This window comes from Chelonoidis abingdonii, chromosome 4, assembly GCF_003597395.2.
Source record: "Chelonoidis abingdonii isolate Lonesome George chromosome 4, CheloAbing_2.0, whole genome shotgun sequence".
Taxonomy (NCBI): domain Eukaryota; kingdom Metazoa; phylum Chordata; order Testudines; family Testudinidae; genus Chelonoidis; species Chelonoidis abingdonii.
In genome coordinates this window covers 93176309-93193078 of record NC_133772.1, presented here as the reverse complement: position 1 = coordinate 93193078, position 16770 = coordinate 93176309, and the positions used below count along the sequence as shown (strand labels likewise).

Genomic DNA, 16770 nt, shown 5'->3' with positions numbered 1-16770 from the left:
AGGAGGCTTCTGGGTACACGTCTGGCTCTGTTGATCTGTTTCCTAATTTCCTCGTGCGGGTATTGTAGTTTTGAGAATGCTTGGTGGAGATTTTGTAGGTGTTGGTCTGTGTCTGAGGGGTTAGAGCAGATGCGGTTGTTACATGCACACCTGAACTGAAACCAAACTCTATGCTATGGGTCTATCAGTAGATCACTCAGCTGAAAAGGTGAAACCCTCTTTGTGCTGTTGCTTTCATTTTGGAGAGTTGATAGTCTTTTTCACTCAACAGGTTAATTGACTTGAAAGGGCTATTACTAGATGGAGTATGGGACAGGTAATGGCCTTTCATCCTAGGTCATCAGCATACTGGCCAACATTTTTCAGATTAACTTCCAGGGGCATCCCATCCCTCCAATGTCTCCACAGTCCTTCCACTAATATCCTTGTTCCGTCTTTCTCATCTCACCCAGTACACTGCCCTGTACTCTATAGAATACACAAGAGGGTAAGCAGAGTTCCAGCTGCCGTCCCCTCTGGGCCCCACCCCAGTGGGGCTATAGTAAACATGGCTGTTGGCAGTGGTCAGGGAAGCACGGCCATAGTTACACCTGGTAAAATGGAGAAAAGACGCTCGCTCTTGGCAGGATGCTTGCAGCAGAACAAAACCCCCTGGCCCTACCCCCTCCCTGCTCCCTTGTGTCCTGGAAGAGGAGGGGGCATTACCCCTCCTTCATCCCCCTCCTGCTGTACCAAAAAGCCTGGGGAGAATGGGGCATGAACCACCCTGCCTGATCTCTGAACCCCCCTTGCTGCATTTAGGCCGTAGGTGAGTGGGGCTGTTTCCCATCTCTGAACCTTTGCCATCCATCCTCTCCGTCCTGCAGTCAAGGTCTGGAGAAGAATGGGGCATAATCCCCTCCCTAACATACTGACCCTTTGACCCACCTTTCAGTATCTGCCTCTATCTTGCGCTGCCTGGGCTGTATGCTTTTGCCCTCATGCCCCCCACTTCATTCTCCCCTTGTCCTACCATTGGCAGCCGAAGCTGCCCCTCCCACACTCCCATTGACAGAAGCATAGCAAAGGTCAGCTACGTTACCCAGAATCTTGTGTGTCAGCCACACAGCGTATCAGTTTCTGTAACTGACTCAGAGAGAGCACAAGAGGCTGATGCATGTGTGGCCAACACACATGATTCTGGGTAAGGTAGATATGCCAGTGATAAAATTATTAAGTCAGGAGTCAGGAGTTTTTTTGCTTGCAAACGGCAGTGTCCTTGACCTATTGGGAGACTTGGTCAGTCTGGTCATCAGTTCATCTCCAGCCAAAATTGGCAGTGACTGAAAATCATTATCATTTGACAGACCAAGCAGTGTAATTAGGTAGTAGTCTCAATCCCATTCCTATTGGATGGTGAAGGAATTGCTGCGCTTAATGTTTGTAGCAAATGCTTACAACATTATCATCATTATCAACTCAGTTGACACATTTTTTGCAGTCTCAGGAAGGCTAACAACTGTGTGGTCTTTAGAAATGATGTGCTCTCTGAGCACACAGAAGCAGTTTCTCCAGTCCAGAGCATGGTTGAGGCACATTGGGGAAGCTTGCGCTACCTTTCACTGTCCATGTTGCTTTGTTTAAGGAATGTAGGGATTCATTTATCAGAACCATCCATCTGGCCTTTTCATTTCATTTATAGACAATGGTTTTCAGCGAGAGGGAACGGTGCCTTGCTGACTTTGATGGTGTTGATTTTCAGTGTCATTCTGCATAAAAGTTGGAACTGAGATGAACTGTCTTTCAGCAGGATGCCAGGTTACCCTAGGCGATAAAAAGTGGTCACCACCAAAGTGGTTCTACAGCTGTCACTCTGGATTTGGCTTGCAGAGAGAAGATCACAATTTAATATCAGCAAATAAATAAACAATATGTTCTCAGCAACATGGACAATAATATGCAGCTATAGAGACACTAAATGGCTTGCATTTTATAAAATGAAGTGTTTTTTGACCATGTACAGAAGAATACTAGAATTCTTTGAGGAGATCAACAAGCATGTGGACAAAGGATACGCTGGGTATATACTGCATTTAGATTTTCAGAAAGCCTTTGACAAGGTCCCTTACCAAAGGCTCTTAAGCAAAATAAGCAGGCATAGGATAAGGGGAAAGGTTCTCTCATGGATTGGTAACTGGTTAAAAGACAGGAAACAAAGGGTAGGAATAAATGGTCAGTTTTCAGAATGGAGAGAGGTAAATAGTGCTGTCCCCAAGGGATCTGTACTGGGCTCAGTCCTATTTAACATTTTTATAAACAATCTGGGAAAAGAGGTAAACAGTGAGGTGGCAAAATTTGCAGATGATACAAAATTACTCAAGATAGTTAAGTGCCAGGCAGACTGTGAAGAGCTACAAAGGGATCTCACAAAACTGGGTGACTAGACAACAAAATGGCAGATGAAATTTAAAGTTGATAAATGCAAAGTAATGCATATTGGAAAACATAATCCTAACTGTGGGTCTAAATTAGCTGCTACCACTCAAAAAAAGAGCTCTTGGAGTCATTGTGAATAGTTCTCTGAAATCATCCACTCAGTGTGTAGCAGCAGTCAAAAAAGTGAACAGAATGTTGGGAATCATCAAGAAAGGGACAGATAATAAGACAGAAAATATCATATGGCTCCTATATAAATCCATGGTACACCCACACCTTGAATATTGCATGCAGATGTGGTAGCCCCATCTTAGAAAAGATATATTGGAATTGGAAAAGGTTCAGAAAAGAACAATAAAAATGATTAGGGGTATAAATGGCTTCCATATAAGGAGAGATTAATAAGACTCGGACTTTTCAGCTTGGAAAAGAGGCAACTAAGGGTAGATATGATAGAGGACTATAAAATCATAAGTGGTATAGAGAAAATAAATAAGGAAGTGTTATTTACTCCTCATAATACAAGAACAAGGGGCCACCAAATGAAATTAATAGGTAGCAGGTTTAAAACAAACACAAGAAAGTATTTTTTTTTTATGCAACACACTGTCAGCCTCTGGAACTCCTTGCCAGAGGCTGTTGTGAAGGCCAATACTATAATGGGGTTCAAAAGGTTGCTAGATAGATCATAGAAGATAGGTCCATCAATGGTTATTAGCTAGGATGTGCAGGAATGGTGTCCCTAGCCTCTGTTTGCCAGAAGCTGGGATTGGGTGACAGGGCATGGATCACTTGATGATAACCTATCTATTCATTCCCTTTCGGGCACCTGCCATTTTCCACTATCAGAGGACAGGATACTGGGCTTGATGGACCTTTGGCCATCAAGCCCAGTATGGCCGTTGTTTTTCTTATTTATTTTCTTTTGTTCTTAATACCATTAAAATAATTTGGTTTAGAAGAAGTTATGTTTTATCCAGGGGAGTGTTTGCATATTTGTAATGAAATTAGTGCATTTTTTTTGAGAAAGCTCTCTTTAATGCCCTATTAGTGACTATCATGTCACAGTTAATAACCATAGCTCTGACAGACAGTGGTATAAGGAGAAATGTGTTAAATTCTCATAATAACTAACTGAGCATTATCAATGAGAATCTACTGACTTTATTGCTTTTCTAAAGCCTCATTACTATATCATTTTGTATTTTGAACTGTTTTGAAAACTGGGTGTCATTTGTGTTTACCTCTTTTTTTAGGTGATGATATTTGAACTTGCGGATCACATACAGTCATTTCTCAGTGAATATAATAAGCCACCCTCTAAGTCTTTTCATGAAGAAATGCTAAAAAATCAGCAAAAGGAACAAGAGAGACTGGCCCAGGAAGAACAGCGTCGGATGCAGGAAGCTAAGAGAAGAGAGGAACAGGAGGTAAAAGAATTAAAATGTTCATTTTCTCATTGTTTTTTATGAATATGTAAACTTTATAAGTGGATCCTTTATATATAACTAGTTGTGACATTCCCCTCTGGTGTTATCTGGACTGGTGATCTGTTAGGTCACTCTAATCCTTGACTCTGGGAGGCAGCTTTACCCTGCTCAGCTGTGAGAACTCCTACTCCTGGGCTGTTCATGCACAGCCTCTGGCATGTAAGCTGCTCTTTGAATTGTGCGACCAAATGACTCTATCCAATATCTCCAGTCCCAGACACAACCCTGGGAGCCTCTGTCTTGCAGTGTCCGGTTATGTCTACAGCCTGCCGGACACTACAAGCTTATATGAGTTCGTCAATTTAACAAAGAAATTGATATGTACCAGACTTGTTATCCCAAGAGGAGTCTGACATGCTTCAGACCAAACAGACTGCTTCAGGTAGAATAAACAAACAGATTTATTAACTACAAAGATAAATTTAGAGTGATTATAAGTCAAAGCATAATAAGTCAGATTTAGTCAAGTGAAATAAAAGAAAAATGCATTCTAAGCTGACCTTAACACTTTCAATGTCCTTAAAAACTTAGATGCTTCTCACTGCAGGCTGGCTGGTTGCTCTTCAGCCAGGATCTCCTCTTTGATCAGCGCTTCAGTCACTTGGTGGAAGAGAGAGGAAGAGCATGGCAAACATCTTTCCCTTTTATCATGTCCTTTCTTCCCTCTTGGCTTCCCATTCTCCCCCCTCCCGTCCCCCGGCCCCTTCAGAGTCAAGTAAGCATTACCCCATTGCAGTCCCAAACTGACCAAAGGAAGGGGGGTGACTCACTCGAGACTCCAACAGATCCTCTGTTGTTGCCTAGGCCAGTGTCCTTTGTTCCTGTGGGGCTGGGTTGGGTTTGTCCTGTACATGCCCTGATGAGGTGTGAACTGCTGCTCTGCTTTTGGAGAGTTTTTCCCTGGGCTTGCTTTAAGCCATGGAGATACGTTTTCAGCCTCATAACTATATACATGAAATTATAACCTAGAACATTACTGTAACAACAATACTCAGTTCTTCTTGAGCCTTACGAAGATGCCCAACGTGACAAGCGTTGCATTGGATACCACTCGATCATTTTTCAAGGATGAACATTGGGGTGCTGGGTGTTCCCCTGAGGTACAGAGCGTTACAATAGTTTATAAAGGTTACTAGTAAATAGATATTTTAATAAATGGCTAATCAATTGGTATAGATTGTTACAATGCAACAGGGTAATAGCTTTCTTATAACAATGACTTATAGTCATCAATAACACCTTTTTTCTGGTTTGCTTATGACCATCAGTAATGCATATTACTTGTTATGACCTTGTTATGGACATCAATTATTATTAACCTATTGTAAACCATTTTCTATATAAAGGTTTATTTATAAGTCTGACCATATAAATATTTGAAGTGCATTTCATCTTTGACTACAAAGGGAGTCGGTATGTTAGCTCACACCAGAACACCAGATATCCTGGAAACTGGTCTTGTCTTCATACCACATCTCCCTACATACCTGCAGTAACTCTGTTTTGGAGTATAATAAATCCGTGCCTAAAACTTGATTTTCTTAGCATCATTAAGAGGCTATGTCTTTGAAAGTAATTTTCCTTTTGTTACCACTCTCCTTCTCTTTAACGTGGAATTGTTATCATTTCCTTGAAGTAGCTAAGAAAGTGATTTGACTGAATTATTTATGCATCTGGGATTAGTAGATCCTTTTAAAAATCCTTGAAAAATCAATACTTTAGCTTTTTTCTCAGAAGTAAAATTAAAGATTGTTGTTTGTTTCACATTTCTGATACCAGTAAAATGTATTTCAGCAACGTGAAATTCTTGATGAGATTCAGAGAAGGGAGGAGGAGAAGAGAGAAGGAAGAAAAAAGAAAGAAATGGCAAAACAGGTATTGTTATTAACCTAATGTGCAAGAACACTTTGTAATATTTGCTTTAAGCACTATAGCACATGATTATAAAAACTAAGGAGAACAAAATGAATACATTTGTATCACATGCTTTCTTAATTTTCTCTATGAAATATTTGTGATGGGTATTCATAAATTTAAGTAATTATTTTTGTTCTTGAAGTGTAGCTGTTGTTTCTGAAATTAATTTGGTATATACTGAATTTAATCTATCTTATTGTATCTTCTCAGGGCACTGACATTCTGTATTAATTTATCCAAGTGAAAGATATCAAACAGCAAAATAAAGCTAATCTATAATCAATTTCAACATGAAATGATTTCATGTTCATGCCAGTGCATAATGTTGAAACCTTCCGATTCTCAATCTTGTTCCCCAACTTCACATATGTACTCATAGTGGAAACCTACCATTTCCTTGCCTAGGTGATTTTACAGGATGCATAGTGAAGTTAATCCATGCATTTTGAGGACAGACGCAATCTTTTTACTTGTTTGTTTCTTTCACCTATTCCCAGGAACGTTTGGAAATTGCCACTTTTACAAGCCAAGAAAATTCTTTCAAACGAGACACTGTAGGGAACAAATCTCCTTCTGGTTTAAATGGAGGTGCTCTGGAACATGGAGGGAACAATAAGCATCGCACAAATTCCACTGGGCGTTCAAAGTATGTAATGTTTCATTTTGGATGTGATCAGGGTTTTTTACTATTTGGCAAATATTAGATTTTAAAGTGCTATGGGCATCATGCAATACTTTATAATTAGGGTTGGAAGTATCAACATTTACTGATAAAAATCTAATCTATTTCACTGCACACATGCGCGCACACACACATGAAAAAATATTTCTGCAATGATAATAAATGTATACATATAGGCAAAGTAAGAAAAATGCTGCTTGAGAACTTACTAGATTGATTTAAGGATATTATATTTTGACATGTGATGTTGACAGTTTGTAAATTAATGGTTATAAAGCTTTAACTTTTTGAATCTCCATGATTACTGTGATTAAGGCCTGGTCTACACTATGCGTTTAAACCAAATTTAGCAGCGTTAAACCGATTTAACCCTGCACCCATCCACACAACGAGGCCCTTTATATCGATATAAAGGGCTCTTTAAACCGCTTTCTGTACTCCTCCTCGACGAGAGGAGTAGCGCTGAAATCGGTATTGCCATGTCGGGTTAGGGTTAGTGTGGCCGCAAATCGACGGTATTGGCCTCTGGGCCGGTTATCCCACAGTGCACCATTATGACTGCTCTGAAAGCAATCTGAACTCAGATTGCTCTGGCCAGGTAGACAGAAAAGCCCCCGCGAACTTTCTTTGAATTTCTTTTCCTGTTTTGGCCAGCGTGGAGTCTCTTGTATCAGCATGGGTGGCCATTGCAGTCCAAATCCTAAAAGAGCTCCTCAGCATGGATCCTGTACGTGAAATTACTGGATCTGATTCGCTGTTTTATGATGGAGGTACAAATCTGTTCTATCAGAGCTCCTCGTTACGAAGACATTGAAATGACAAAGCATTTGAAAAATCTCCACAGAAGATGGCCACGCAGTTGGACTCCAGCATCAGTTTGCTTCGTGACTACGGACCCCCGTCATTAACAGGAGAGTTTAGATAACCAAAGCAATTAATATTATGGACGCTCACGTTGGTGAGGAGGTAGGTGGGGACTGAGGACTATCCAGCTATCCCCAGTCCGCAGTCTTTCCGCATAAAAGCATTTGCATTTCTTTGGGTCTGATTTTGCGCTTGCAGCCGCACAATGCCTGAAGGTATTCAAAAAACATTGTCTCTCCCTTGTGCTTGGTGGTCAGGGTATATCATCAGTTCAGTTTACCTTCTCCCCTCTACCCTATGAAAGAAAAGGAAAAATCGTTGGTTTTTTTTTCTTTTTTTTTCTTCTTTTTTTTTTTGCCATTGTTCTAGTCGTCACCGCAGTATATGATCTTCTGCATTTTTTGCTGTTCTGGTAGACGTGGTTCCTATTTGTCTTGCCTTTCTGTTTACGTCGCCCTCTACACAAGCTTCATGACCAGCCCCTTCCCTTTCCTTCCTGATGGTCAGACCGTTACAAAATTTGTTGGAAAACCCACTCTCTCCCGGTATCGGCTCCCCTGGCTTGGCCCTAGTTGTTTGTAGGTCGGTCTGGGTGGCGCCTTGATTCTGTAAAAATGGGGAATGATTCTCCTTGTCTTTTCTTGGCAGATGTCTTTGCAAATATGCTTGTGATAACCGTGCCTTCATCGTTTTAGCAGCTGGAGGCCTTGATGCTTTCCCCATCTACTGATGCGGTGCCTCCCCCCTCTCCTTCGTTTTCCTAATGTCTTAGAAAAAGATTCTGACTCCTCTCTGGAACTTATCATTCTAGTCAGCCGGAGAGCTCTCTGTTGCTCCTCTTTCCCGTGCACCCCTTATTATATGTCGTTGCTGTTTCTGGTGTGTGGATCATATGCCGTAGCTGCGGAGGTTGCCTCCCTCCTGACTATGTTTATTCTCGCTAAATAGCTGACGTCAGTGTCTTTTCTAGGCTCGCTTCTTTCCTTGTACCCCTATAGGCTTCATCAACAAAATTGGGGCACTGCCCAAAGTATGGCAGGAGGGTTGGGGTATTGGGAAAGCAAGGGGTGGGTTGTTCAGGACGCCACCCTCCGTTGGTTGCTTCACCTGCTTGCATTCTGCGGGTATCTCTTGCGGGCCTGATCACTCGTGAGCCCTTGTGCTCTCTGGCTCTCTAGTTTAGATTGCCCATATTCAAGGCTAGGACTGACTTATAATTTTTAGACAAAACATAAGAAGGGAATGACTGGGGGAGTTCATTCTCTCATTTTTGTCCACGCGCCCTCTTAGTCCAAACCTCAGCGAGGCCAGCCATGATGCACCTCATGACAGCAGCAGACGGTACCACAAACTTTCTTTTTCTTCTCTTTTTCTTCTTAATTTTTACATGTTGAATAATCTTTTTTTTTTTGATTTTATTTCTTTTTTTTCTCTCTGTCTATTATATCTTTTTCTTTTTATTTTTTTTACCTCCTTTTTCTCTTTTTCTTGTGTTATTTGTTTAATTTTGACATTATATCTTCTTTTTTTTTTATTTCTTTTGTAACCAGCCATTTCTCTATTTTTTTTTTTTTTTTTCTCCATTTTTTTCTTTCTTTCTCTTTTTCTTTTTTCCTCTTTTTTTTTTTTCTATACTCATATTGCCTTATTTTTTTTCTTTTTTCTTTTTTTTTTTTATTTTTTTGTACTTCTTTTTTTTCTTATTGCACTTTTTTTTCTTTAAATTCTTGTTTTTTTTCTTATGATGTGACAAAACGTTCATCGGCAATTTTCGAATTGCAAACAGTATAAAAAATGATTGGATACTGTTTCATCTTCATCACCAATTTTCCAGTGTCAGATGGTTTTGCAATAGGTTTATGGTAACCATCTCTGCTACTCATTGGCAAAGTGGCCAAATGAATGTTGGCTGTGTAGCACATGCTCAGTACTGCCTCTGTTAGCAGCATCCGTTTATCTCATATGGCTGATTCATGACAAAGTGCAAAATGGGCCTCCCTGGTTACCATGCTATGTGTGTCTGCCAGGTCATATCCAGGATAGACGAATCTGCGGTTGGAAAAGGGCGTAACATGATTGTCTGCTGTTGCTTTCACGGAGGAAGGATTTGGTGACGACATTTTACCCAGTATTCACTCTGCGACACTGTTTTGCACCATCATGCATTGGGATATTTCCATACCCAAATTCCATATTGGGCGGGTGAGGATCTGCGGACTTTATTTGGGATAGCTTACCCACAGTGCAACGCTCCAGAAATCGACGCTAACCTTGCGTACATGGGACACACATCATCCAATTAATGTGCTTAGTTGTGCGCGTGCACTCAACTTTATACAATCTGTTTTACAAAACCGGTTTATGTAAAATCAGAAAAATCCTGTAGTATAGACATACCCTAAGTAATTTATTTTCTGATCCCCCATTGTCTAATCTCCTCCCCATAATATTCTGCAATTGAAAATTTAAATAAATAAATCTAGAAAAAAATGCTTGACAATAGACATTGATATTATTTGTTGAAATTACAAAAATTGAATTCTGCCAAGCCTATTTATAAGCTTTGTTTAAATTGAGAGTGCTTAACATGATAGCGATAAATAGAAAACTTTCTTGTGTGGAGGAGGCTTATCCATCAGTTTAAATTAAAAATATATATTTCTGTCCTTCGTGGCTATAAGGAAAACGTTCTGAAGGTGAATTGATGCAGTGCTGTCTTCCTAAATCTGCATTCTAGTGGCAGTTCCAGGTGAAAATTATCTGTTTCCAATTGATTTGAGATACTGGAACAAAGCAGCAAATATATTCGTCTGTTCTGATTCATGTGGTTACTGGTCCTCCACTTGAAACCAAATCAATACTAATTGAGACTACTTAAAGGAGTCTAATATATTTCCAGTAGAACAGACAGATTGGAACAGTATAAGGTGTGAATTTCCTATTCCCAAATCCTGTCTTTAATGGATAACCTGAGCAGTTTGCCTGTGTACTATGGAGTTTCTCCACATCAGAACAAAAAGAAATCATCCTCCTCCTCCATCTCTAGTCTCTGTAGTTGCTGCTCCAGCATAAGGCTCAGATGGCCTCTGTATCAGTTATGCTATTGCCTCCCTTGCTGCTTGAGTGAGAATGGCTGGTGGATTCAAGTAGTGGTAGAACCAGAGCTCTGTCCCAATTCCCACAGCAAAGACAGAGGATTCAGGATGCTACTGCAGGTTCATGTGAATAACTGCGCACCCAGTGTTTTCCGTATGAACAATGGGAAGATTAGTGCACTATCTAAAAAATGCTGGAATACAAAAGACGAAGATAAGTTTGAAAAATATGGAACAAACAAGACACACTAACTCTACCGCGCTATTCCTTTGCTTCTGGTTGTTACCCATCCCTTTATCTGCATGTTGCTTTAACTTGTATCTTAGCTACAAAGCATGTAGCTCATCATATTTCTTTCACTCTTCTTGTTAGTTATGGTTTGTGTTTTCTTTTCCTCCTGTGATAGCTTTATTACACATTCCTTGATTAATGCACCTTTTAAAATATTTTCTCCACAAATATTTCACAAAAGTCAAAGATATCTTTAATAAAAAACACTTGTGCCGTCTTTATCTCCTCATGTGATGCTTTCACTGCCCACCCTCTTCTGTGGGCATTCATTCATATTTGACCACCATTATATTCCATAAAGCTTTTTAAATATTCCTAAATTGTCTTTTCTTCTCTTTAATAAGGTTTCACTAGGCTGTACTAAGATGATTTATTTGTGCCTGCTATGCAAAAGACAAATGACCTTGATATATGAAATCACAATAATACATGCTGTTCTTATTTGTGTGTGTGTATAAACTGCATCTTCTGTATTGACTTGGCACAGTATCATTTATATTTTACTTGTTCATGAAAAATAAATAGATCTTTTTTTTCCAACTCTCCTTAATGTGTTGGAAATAAATAGGGATAGCTGAAACCTCTCCTGGTGCCATTGTTAGTTTCTTGTTGCAGTATCAACAAAATAGTTTGCCAGTTTAATTTTTGAAGGTTGTCTTCACAACAAGAGGGAGTAGGGGTTTTATTTGTTAATGAAACCTTACATTCTGTCCAAATACAGTAATATCTCCTGGAAATTTGTAAGGGGACTGAAACTGAAATTTTCTTCATTTGCTAGTTGCTTTTGTCCCAGCTAATGTGGTTATTTTTGTCAGGTGACCCATGTGGTTGCTGTTATGATATGAGTTTAAACTATCATCAGTTTCATATTACTTCAGATACTTGTCTTGTGATGAATAGGATTTGCTGCACTAGTCCATCTCAGAAGAACAATTTTATCTATAAAAATGAGAAATTAATTACTTTGTCATATTCCTAATTTGAGGATTGTATCAGTTTTAATTAAGGTCCTTGTAAAATTATGCAGTTTATTAAGTGTTTTAAAATATTGGTTAGAAATACTAACATAATATGTGCAGCTGTGTAGCCAGATAAGCTTTTCTTTTCTATGAGCGACACCTGTGGTGAGTTGGACATAAAATCTTTTAGGTCAATTTTGGTACATGCACTCTGGTGTTGACACTGGAAATTATGCAGCAGCTCCATAACATTTTAAATCTCTAAATTTTAATGGACTATTAACATTGATTTGTAAGTATTAATTATATAAATATTTAATATGAGAATTAATAATAGTCAGTATAGTAACTCCATGTTATTTTACTATTTTCTGCCTTGGGAGCTGTGGAGGCAGTTTGGGTTTAGGATAGTTACATTTGCTGAATGTTTCTGCCAAAATGACTAGCAGTGATCTAGTTACATGATGATGTAAATTGTCATCTGTGGGTTTTAGCATTAACAGACCAATGAGATGAATGGGGCAGTTCACACCTCTGAGCTATTTTTTTCTGCCTGTGCAAATTCAGTCATTACATTGACTACGGCCAGGTCTACACTACAGACTTAAGTCGGTATAACTACATTGCTCAGGGGTGTGAAAAATCCACAGCCCGGAGCAACATAGTTATACTGACCTAACCCCCCATGTAGACAGCGCTGTGTTGATGGGAGAGCTTCTCTTGCCAACATAACTACTGCGTCCCAGGGAGGTGGATTAACTATGCTGACAGGAGAAGTTCTCCTGTTGGCATAGGAACATCTTCACTAAGGCTGTTTCTGCAACGTGCACCTTACAACGACGTGGCTGTGCCGCTGCAGCCATGCCGTTGTAAGGTGCACTATGTGGTGGCTCTTTGTCGCCAGGAGAGAGCTCTCCTGGCAACAAAATAAAGCCACCTCTAGTGAGGGGTGGTAGCTTTGTCCCGCTGACAAAGTGGTGTCCACACTGATGCTTTTAGTTGCTAAAACTTTTCTTGTTCAGAGGTGTGTTTTTTCTCAACCCTGAGCGACAAAGGTTTAGTGACAAAAGTGGCAGTGTAGACATAGCCTAAAGTACCACAGCTGTGCAGCTGCCACACTGTACATGAAGACATGCCCTTACATTTAGCATGTGTTTTTATGGTTATCCTCATCACCATGAAGGGCTAGAAAACGTATTTTTAAATAATGAAAGCTAAGATTTTACACCAGGAGGTAGATTTCAAGGCATAGGGGGGATTCCATTTTAAATTCTGCCACTACAGCATCGCAGAATCCATGAGGCCCTAGCTATGAATGAGCAGTTTCTTATGGGACTTTTATGATTGTTTTTAGGATTTCTTTTTAAACTGTGCCAAATAGAGTAACCTGATGTATTTATCTGATAGGGCAAATGAGTATCAGCACAGTAAATTAGTCAGCTCTCCCTTAGGAGGAATAACTTGGTAGTACTGTTAAACACAACCTTTCTCGAGTACCCAGGAGGCAGCCAGCCAGAAGTAGTGTTCCAAGGGGAAATGTGCATGTTGGTCCCTTGGAAAATAATTTTCTAGCACTAATTAAATCCTAAGTCTGTTAATGAAGTTCTAAGGGGAACAGTGCATTGAGAGTTCCCCATAGTCTGTTTGTAGCAGCTCTATGGAGTCATCTCAGCAGCACACCAGTAATCTTGGGAGTAGCGTGGCACTTATTTTCAGAATTCTGCTTTTCATTTCTGTAGGGTTTTTTTCTGCTGTGATTTGAACTGAGGGTACCCAAACTTTGTAACACTGAGGGTGCACATAATTTGTATATAAATCTTACATAATTATTTTAGCAAATGTAAATGTGTACAAGCAGGGTAGCTTGTTTTGGAATCTCCCTTGCTGAATAAAGATTGCTTGTTTGAGTTCACCAGCAATGGCAGCAATACTACTTGGTGCTACTAAATCTTTAAATTGCTTTACAGACTTACTGATGGGTCAGTGAAGACCTGGTGTTGGTCAGGTTTATCTTCTCTTTGCATTGATAGGAAGTGTGGGGACTAAGGCTGCATTTAGTTATTGGCTTTTGCTTTGAGCATCCCTCCTTTAAAACAAGAACAACAAACTGCTGTATTTGTGTGGTCCCAAACAGTCCAGTTTCTGCTTAGAATTCATTCTGCACTGCTTTGTCACTGGACATACGTAATGATTCATAACTACTTGTAGATAGGAATTGATTGACTGTTATGAAGTTTTATGTGCAGCATCAATATTTGAACACTTCTTCTGACTTTATAAATGAAAGCCTCTGCGCAGTGGTTTCTATTAACTCTGTTATCGTTACTACTTAAGCACTAGTAGTGTGCTTCATGCTAGTAGTCTGTACAGAGAGCATAAGGGAAAACTCACTGGTCATATTATCTCATTTAGATCCCCAAAAATTTCAGCCAGAATGGTTCAGCCATTTCTGAGAATGAGGCTAGAGAGAAGTCTGATGTTTTGCTAAAGTTAAAATCTGGTGACCTTTTCTTTGAAAACCTCTATTAGCCTCATGCTTTGGAGAAGGAAATTGAAATTTGTCAGGGAGTGGCCTGTGTCAGGGATGTGTCTATTGCCTCCATGTGAAAATCTGCCCAAACTTGGTGCAGTTATAAGCCTTTGAAAAATCTTCAGATATATTTTTTATTTTAGGAGCTAAAAATCTCTGAAGACTCCATCCTCACTAGGCATAAAGCCTCTCACAGCTCTTAGTGCTGTTCAGACTGTGCATATACCATCCCCACAGAGCAACTGAGCATGCTCCCTCCATCCCAGCACTACAGGAGCAGTGCTGGACCTCCTTGAAATTGCTTCTCCAGGCCAGGATGGAGCTAGATCCTGGAACAGCAAGTAGGGAGTCTCTCTCTTCTGCTCTCTGTGCTGTGCTGTGACCTAGGCAGTGTAGAGGAAGGTGTTGTCTGATATAAAGGCAGAGGTGACAACAGCTGGAGCCAGGAGGGGAAAGGAAAAGATTGTGATAAATTTAGTGAGACTCTGGCTGGAGTGGAGAAGAGAAAGTGGGACTGAGAGGTAGAAGAAGGGGATTCTGGGACTGCTTGGGCAAGGAGACTGAGAAGAGAAGCCAGGAAGTGGTGAGACGGAGACAAGGAGCTGAGAATGCAGTAGAGAAACAACAAACTAGAGCTCAGGGAGGGAGACTGGGACTGGAAGCCTGTGAGGGGAGTAGGAGGAGACAGATTATGACTATCTGGGCCAGGAAGCTGGGATGATGAACCATAGGTGGGGAAGGGATATGGCAGAAGGGATCAGCTTTGGGGGGAATGGGCAGAAGAGTCTGTTTCCACTAGAACATGTGCCCCTCCAGAGCCCGGAATGGAACTCAGGATTCCGGAATCTCACATCTCTTTGTTGTCAGCAAATATCTGTAAAACCTATGTGGAAATAGTGTGTTGAGTCCCCCTCTTGTGCTGCTCCAGGTAGAGGATAACTTATTAGAGCTATCAGTTACTGCATTAACTCAAGTGGCAGAGGTGTGTGCAGTGGATAGGAAGGATGTCAATATGAGGCCACATGATTACATTTGGTTTTTTTTCAGTTTGCTTTTTTAAAAACCCAGGAAACCATACACAATATGATAAGAGAATATTACTGTTGCAAAGCCCAAACACTCAAAAAATTAGAAAACGCTAGTGCAACCTTAATTAATTTTCCTTGTGTTTATGTATTAGTATACAGTCTTTAATTATGTGGCCACATACTATTTTTCGGCAGGACCCCTGATTTCATTCAGTGCACAAGGTGGACCTACTGTAAGGATGAATTGGGGCTGTGTACTAAAGAAGGCTGTTGTCTGTAGGACCCTGCCTCATTTGTTGCACAAGTAGGAGAGTGTATATTGAATGAGGCAGGGGAGTGTGCAGGAAGTGAAAGGATGGTCTCATAGTTAAGGGTAGTTGAATGCTGCCTTGAAGAATTGGATTCTATCACTACCTTGTCCACAAAGTTCCTCTGTGACTGTCTTGTAGACCTGTTGATCAGTCGATCTAGCTTTAATAAAGCAGTTGCATATGTTTTCTTTCTTGAGGGTTAAATACAAATTTTATTCATTCTTCCTCAGACTGGGAAAGGACATGCGCAAAGCCCTTTACATTTTTTTTTAATTGTTTCACTACCAGTGCATTCCATGTGCAGTCTTCCCAGCTTTGGTCTCAGCTCATGAGTTTTAAGCATCCCAGTATCTGGATTCTGAATGCCTGCAGCTTTCAGAATTTAAATTGATTGCATAACTGCTCCAGTAAATGGCTTTCATCTGCCTATCCTGACTTCAGTTAATAAATTAGAAGTTCCAGTTCAGAAGATTCATCCTTACCAGACACACAAGGTACCCATTCTTTCTGAACCACCCAGTCTTCACAAATTCAGGAAAACTGTTTTGTTTTTTTCTGGCCCGTCCCCTGTGCTGTTTGGCCCAGAGCCTGCTTTCCTCACCAGGCATAACCATTCTCTTCCATCCCCTAGAATCAAATCAGGGCAATTAATTCCTGTTTCTTTTGACTAATTGTTGGCATGGTAACTCCAATTTCCAAGTGTCAGCACTCTCTGGAACTAGTTTAATTTCCAAAGAAAGTGAAAAAGAACTAGAACAGGAAAATGGTACAGCATAAGTAGGCATAAAGCCTGCGGCAGGGAAGACAAGTTGAGAGTTTCTCTCTACTCCATTTGTATCACATTTATGCATTTAATCATACCATATGCAGTACAAAGCTTTTATGAAATACAGAATTTTCTTAAAGGTAAAGAAAAAAAACCTCTTCCAACTTACACAATTCCACAGTGCTTCAGAGTACCCTGTCACAATGATTCTAGGCAAGTCACGTAAACCACACTTTTCCCAAGTGGTCATTAATTGTGTGTTCCTTATTTTCTGGGTGCTGAGCTTGATACCCTGGGGTCTCATTTTGTTGTACTTAAAGTACTATACGGGATCTTTTCAGGGGGGTTAAGGCAAAACGCCACATTTATTAGTAATACAGGTATTAATTAATACTCTATCATATGCATATGATATATTACA

The 16770-nt window shown here is 40.2% G+C and overlaps 1 protein-coding gene across 3 annotated transcripts in view; it reads left to right on the top strand.

Moving 5' to 3' along the window:
- Window positions 1–16770, top strand: part of EIF2AK4 (eukaryotic translation initiation factor 2 alpha kinase 4) — a 97046-nt gene that overhangs the window by 8291 nt on the left and 71985 nt on the right. For all 3 annotated transcript variants that reach the window (XM_032802561.2, XM_032802562.2, XM_032802563.2), the window contains 3 exons: window positions 3672–3845; window positions 5700–5780; window positions 6320–6468. In XM_032802561.2, the coding sequence (XP_032658452.1) occupies window positions 3672–3845; window positions 5700–5780; window positions 6320–6468 (404 nt within the window). The remainder of the gene's footprint in view (window positions 1–3671; window positions 3846–5699; window positions 5781–6319; window positions 6469–16770) is intronic.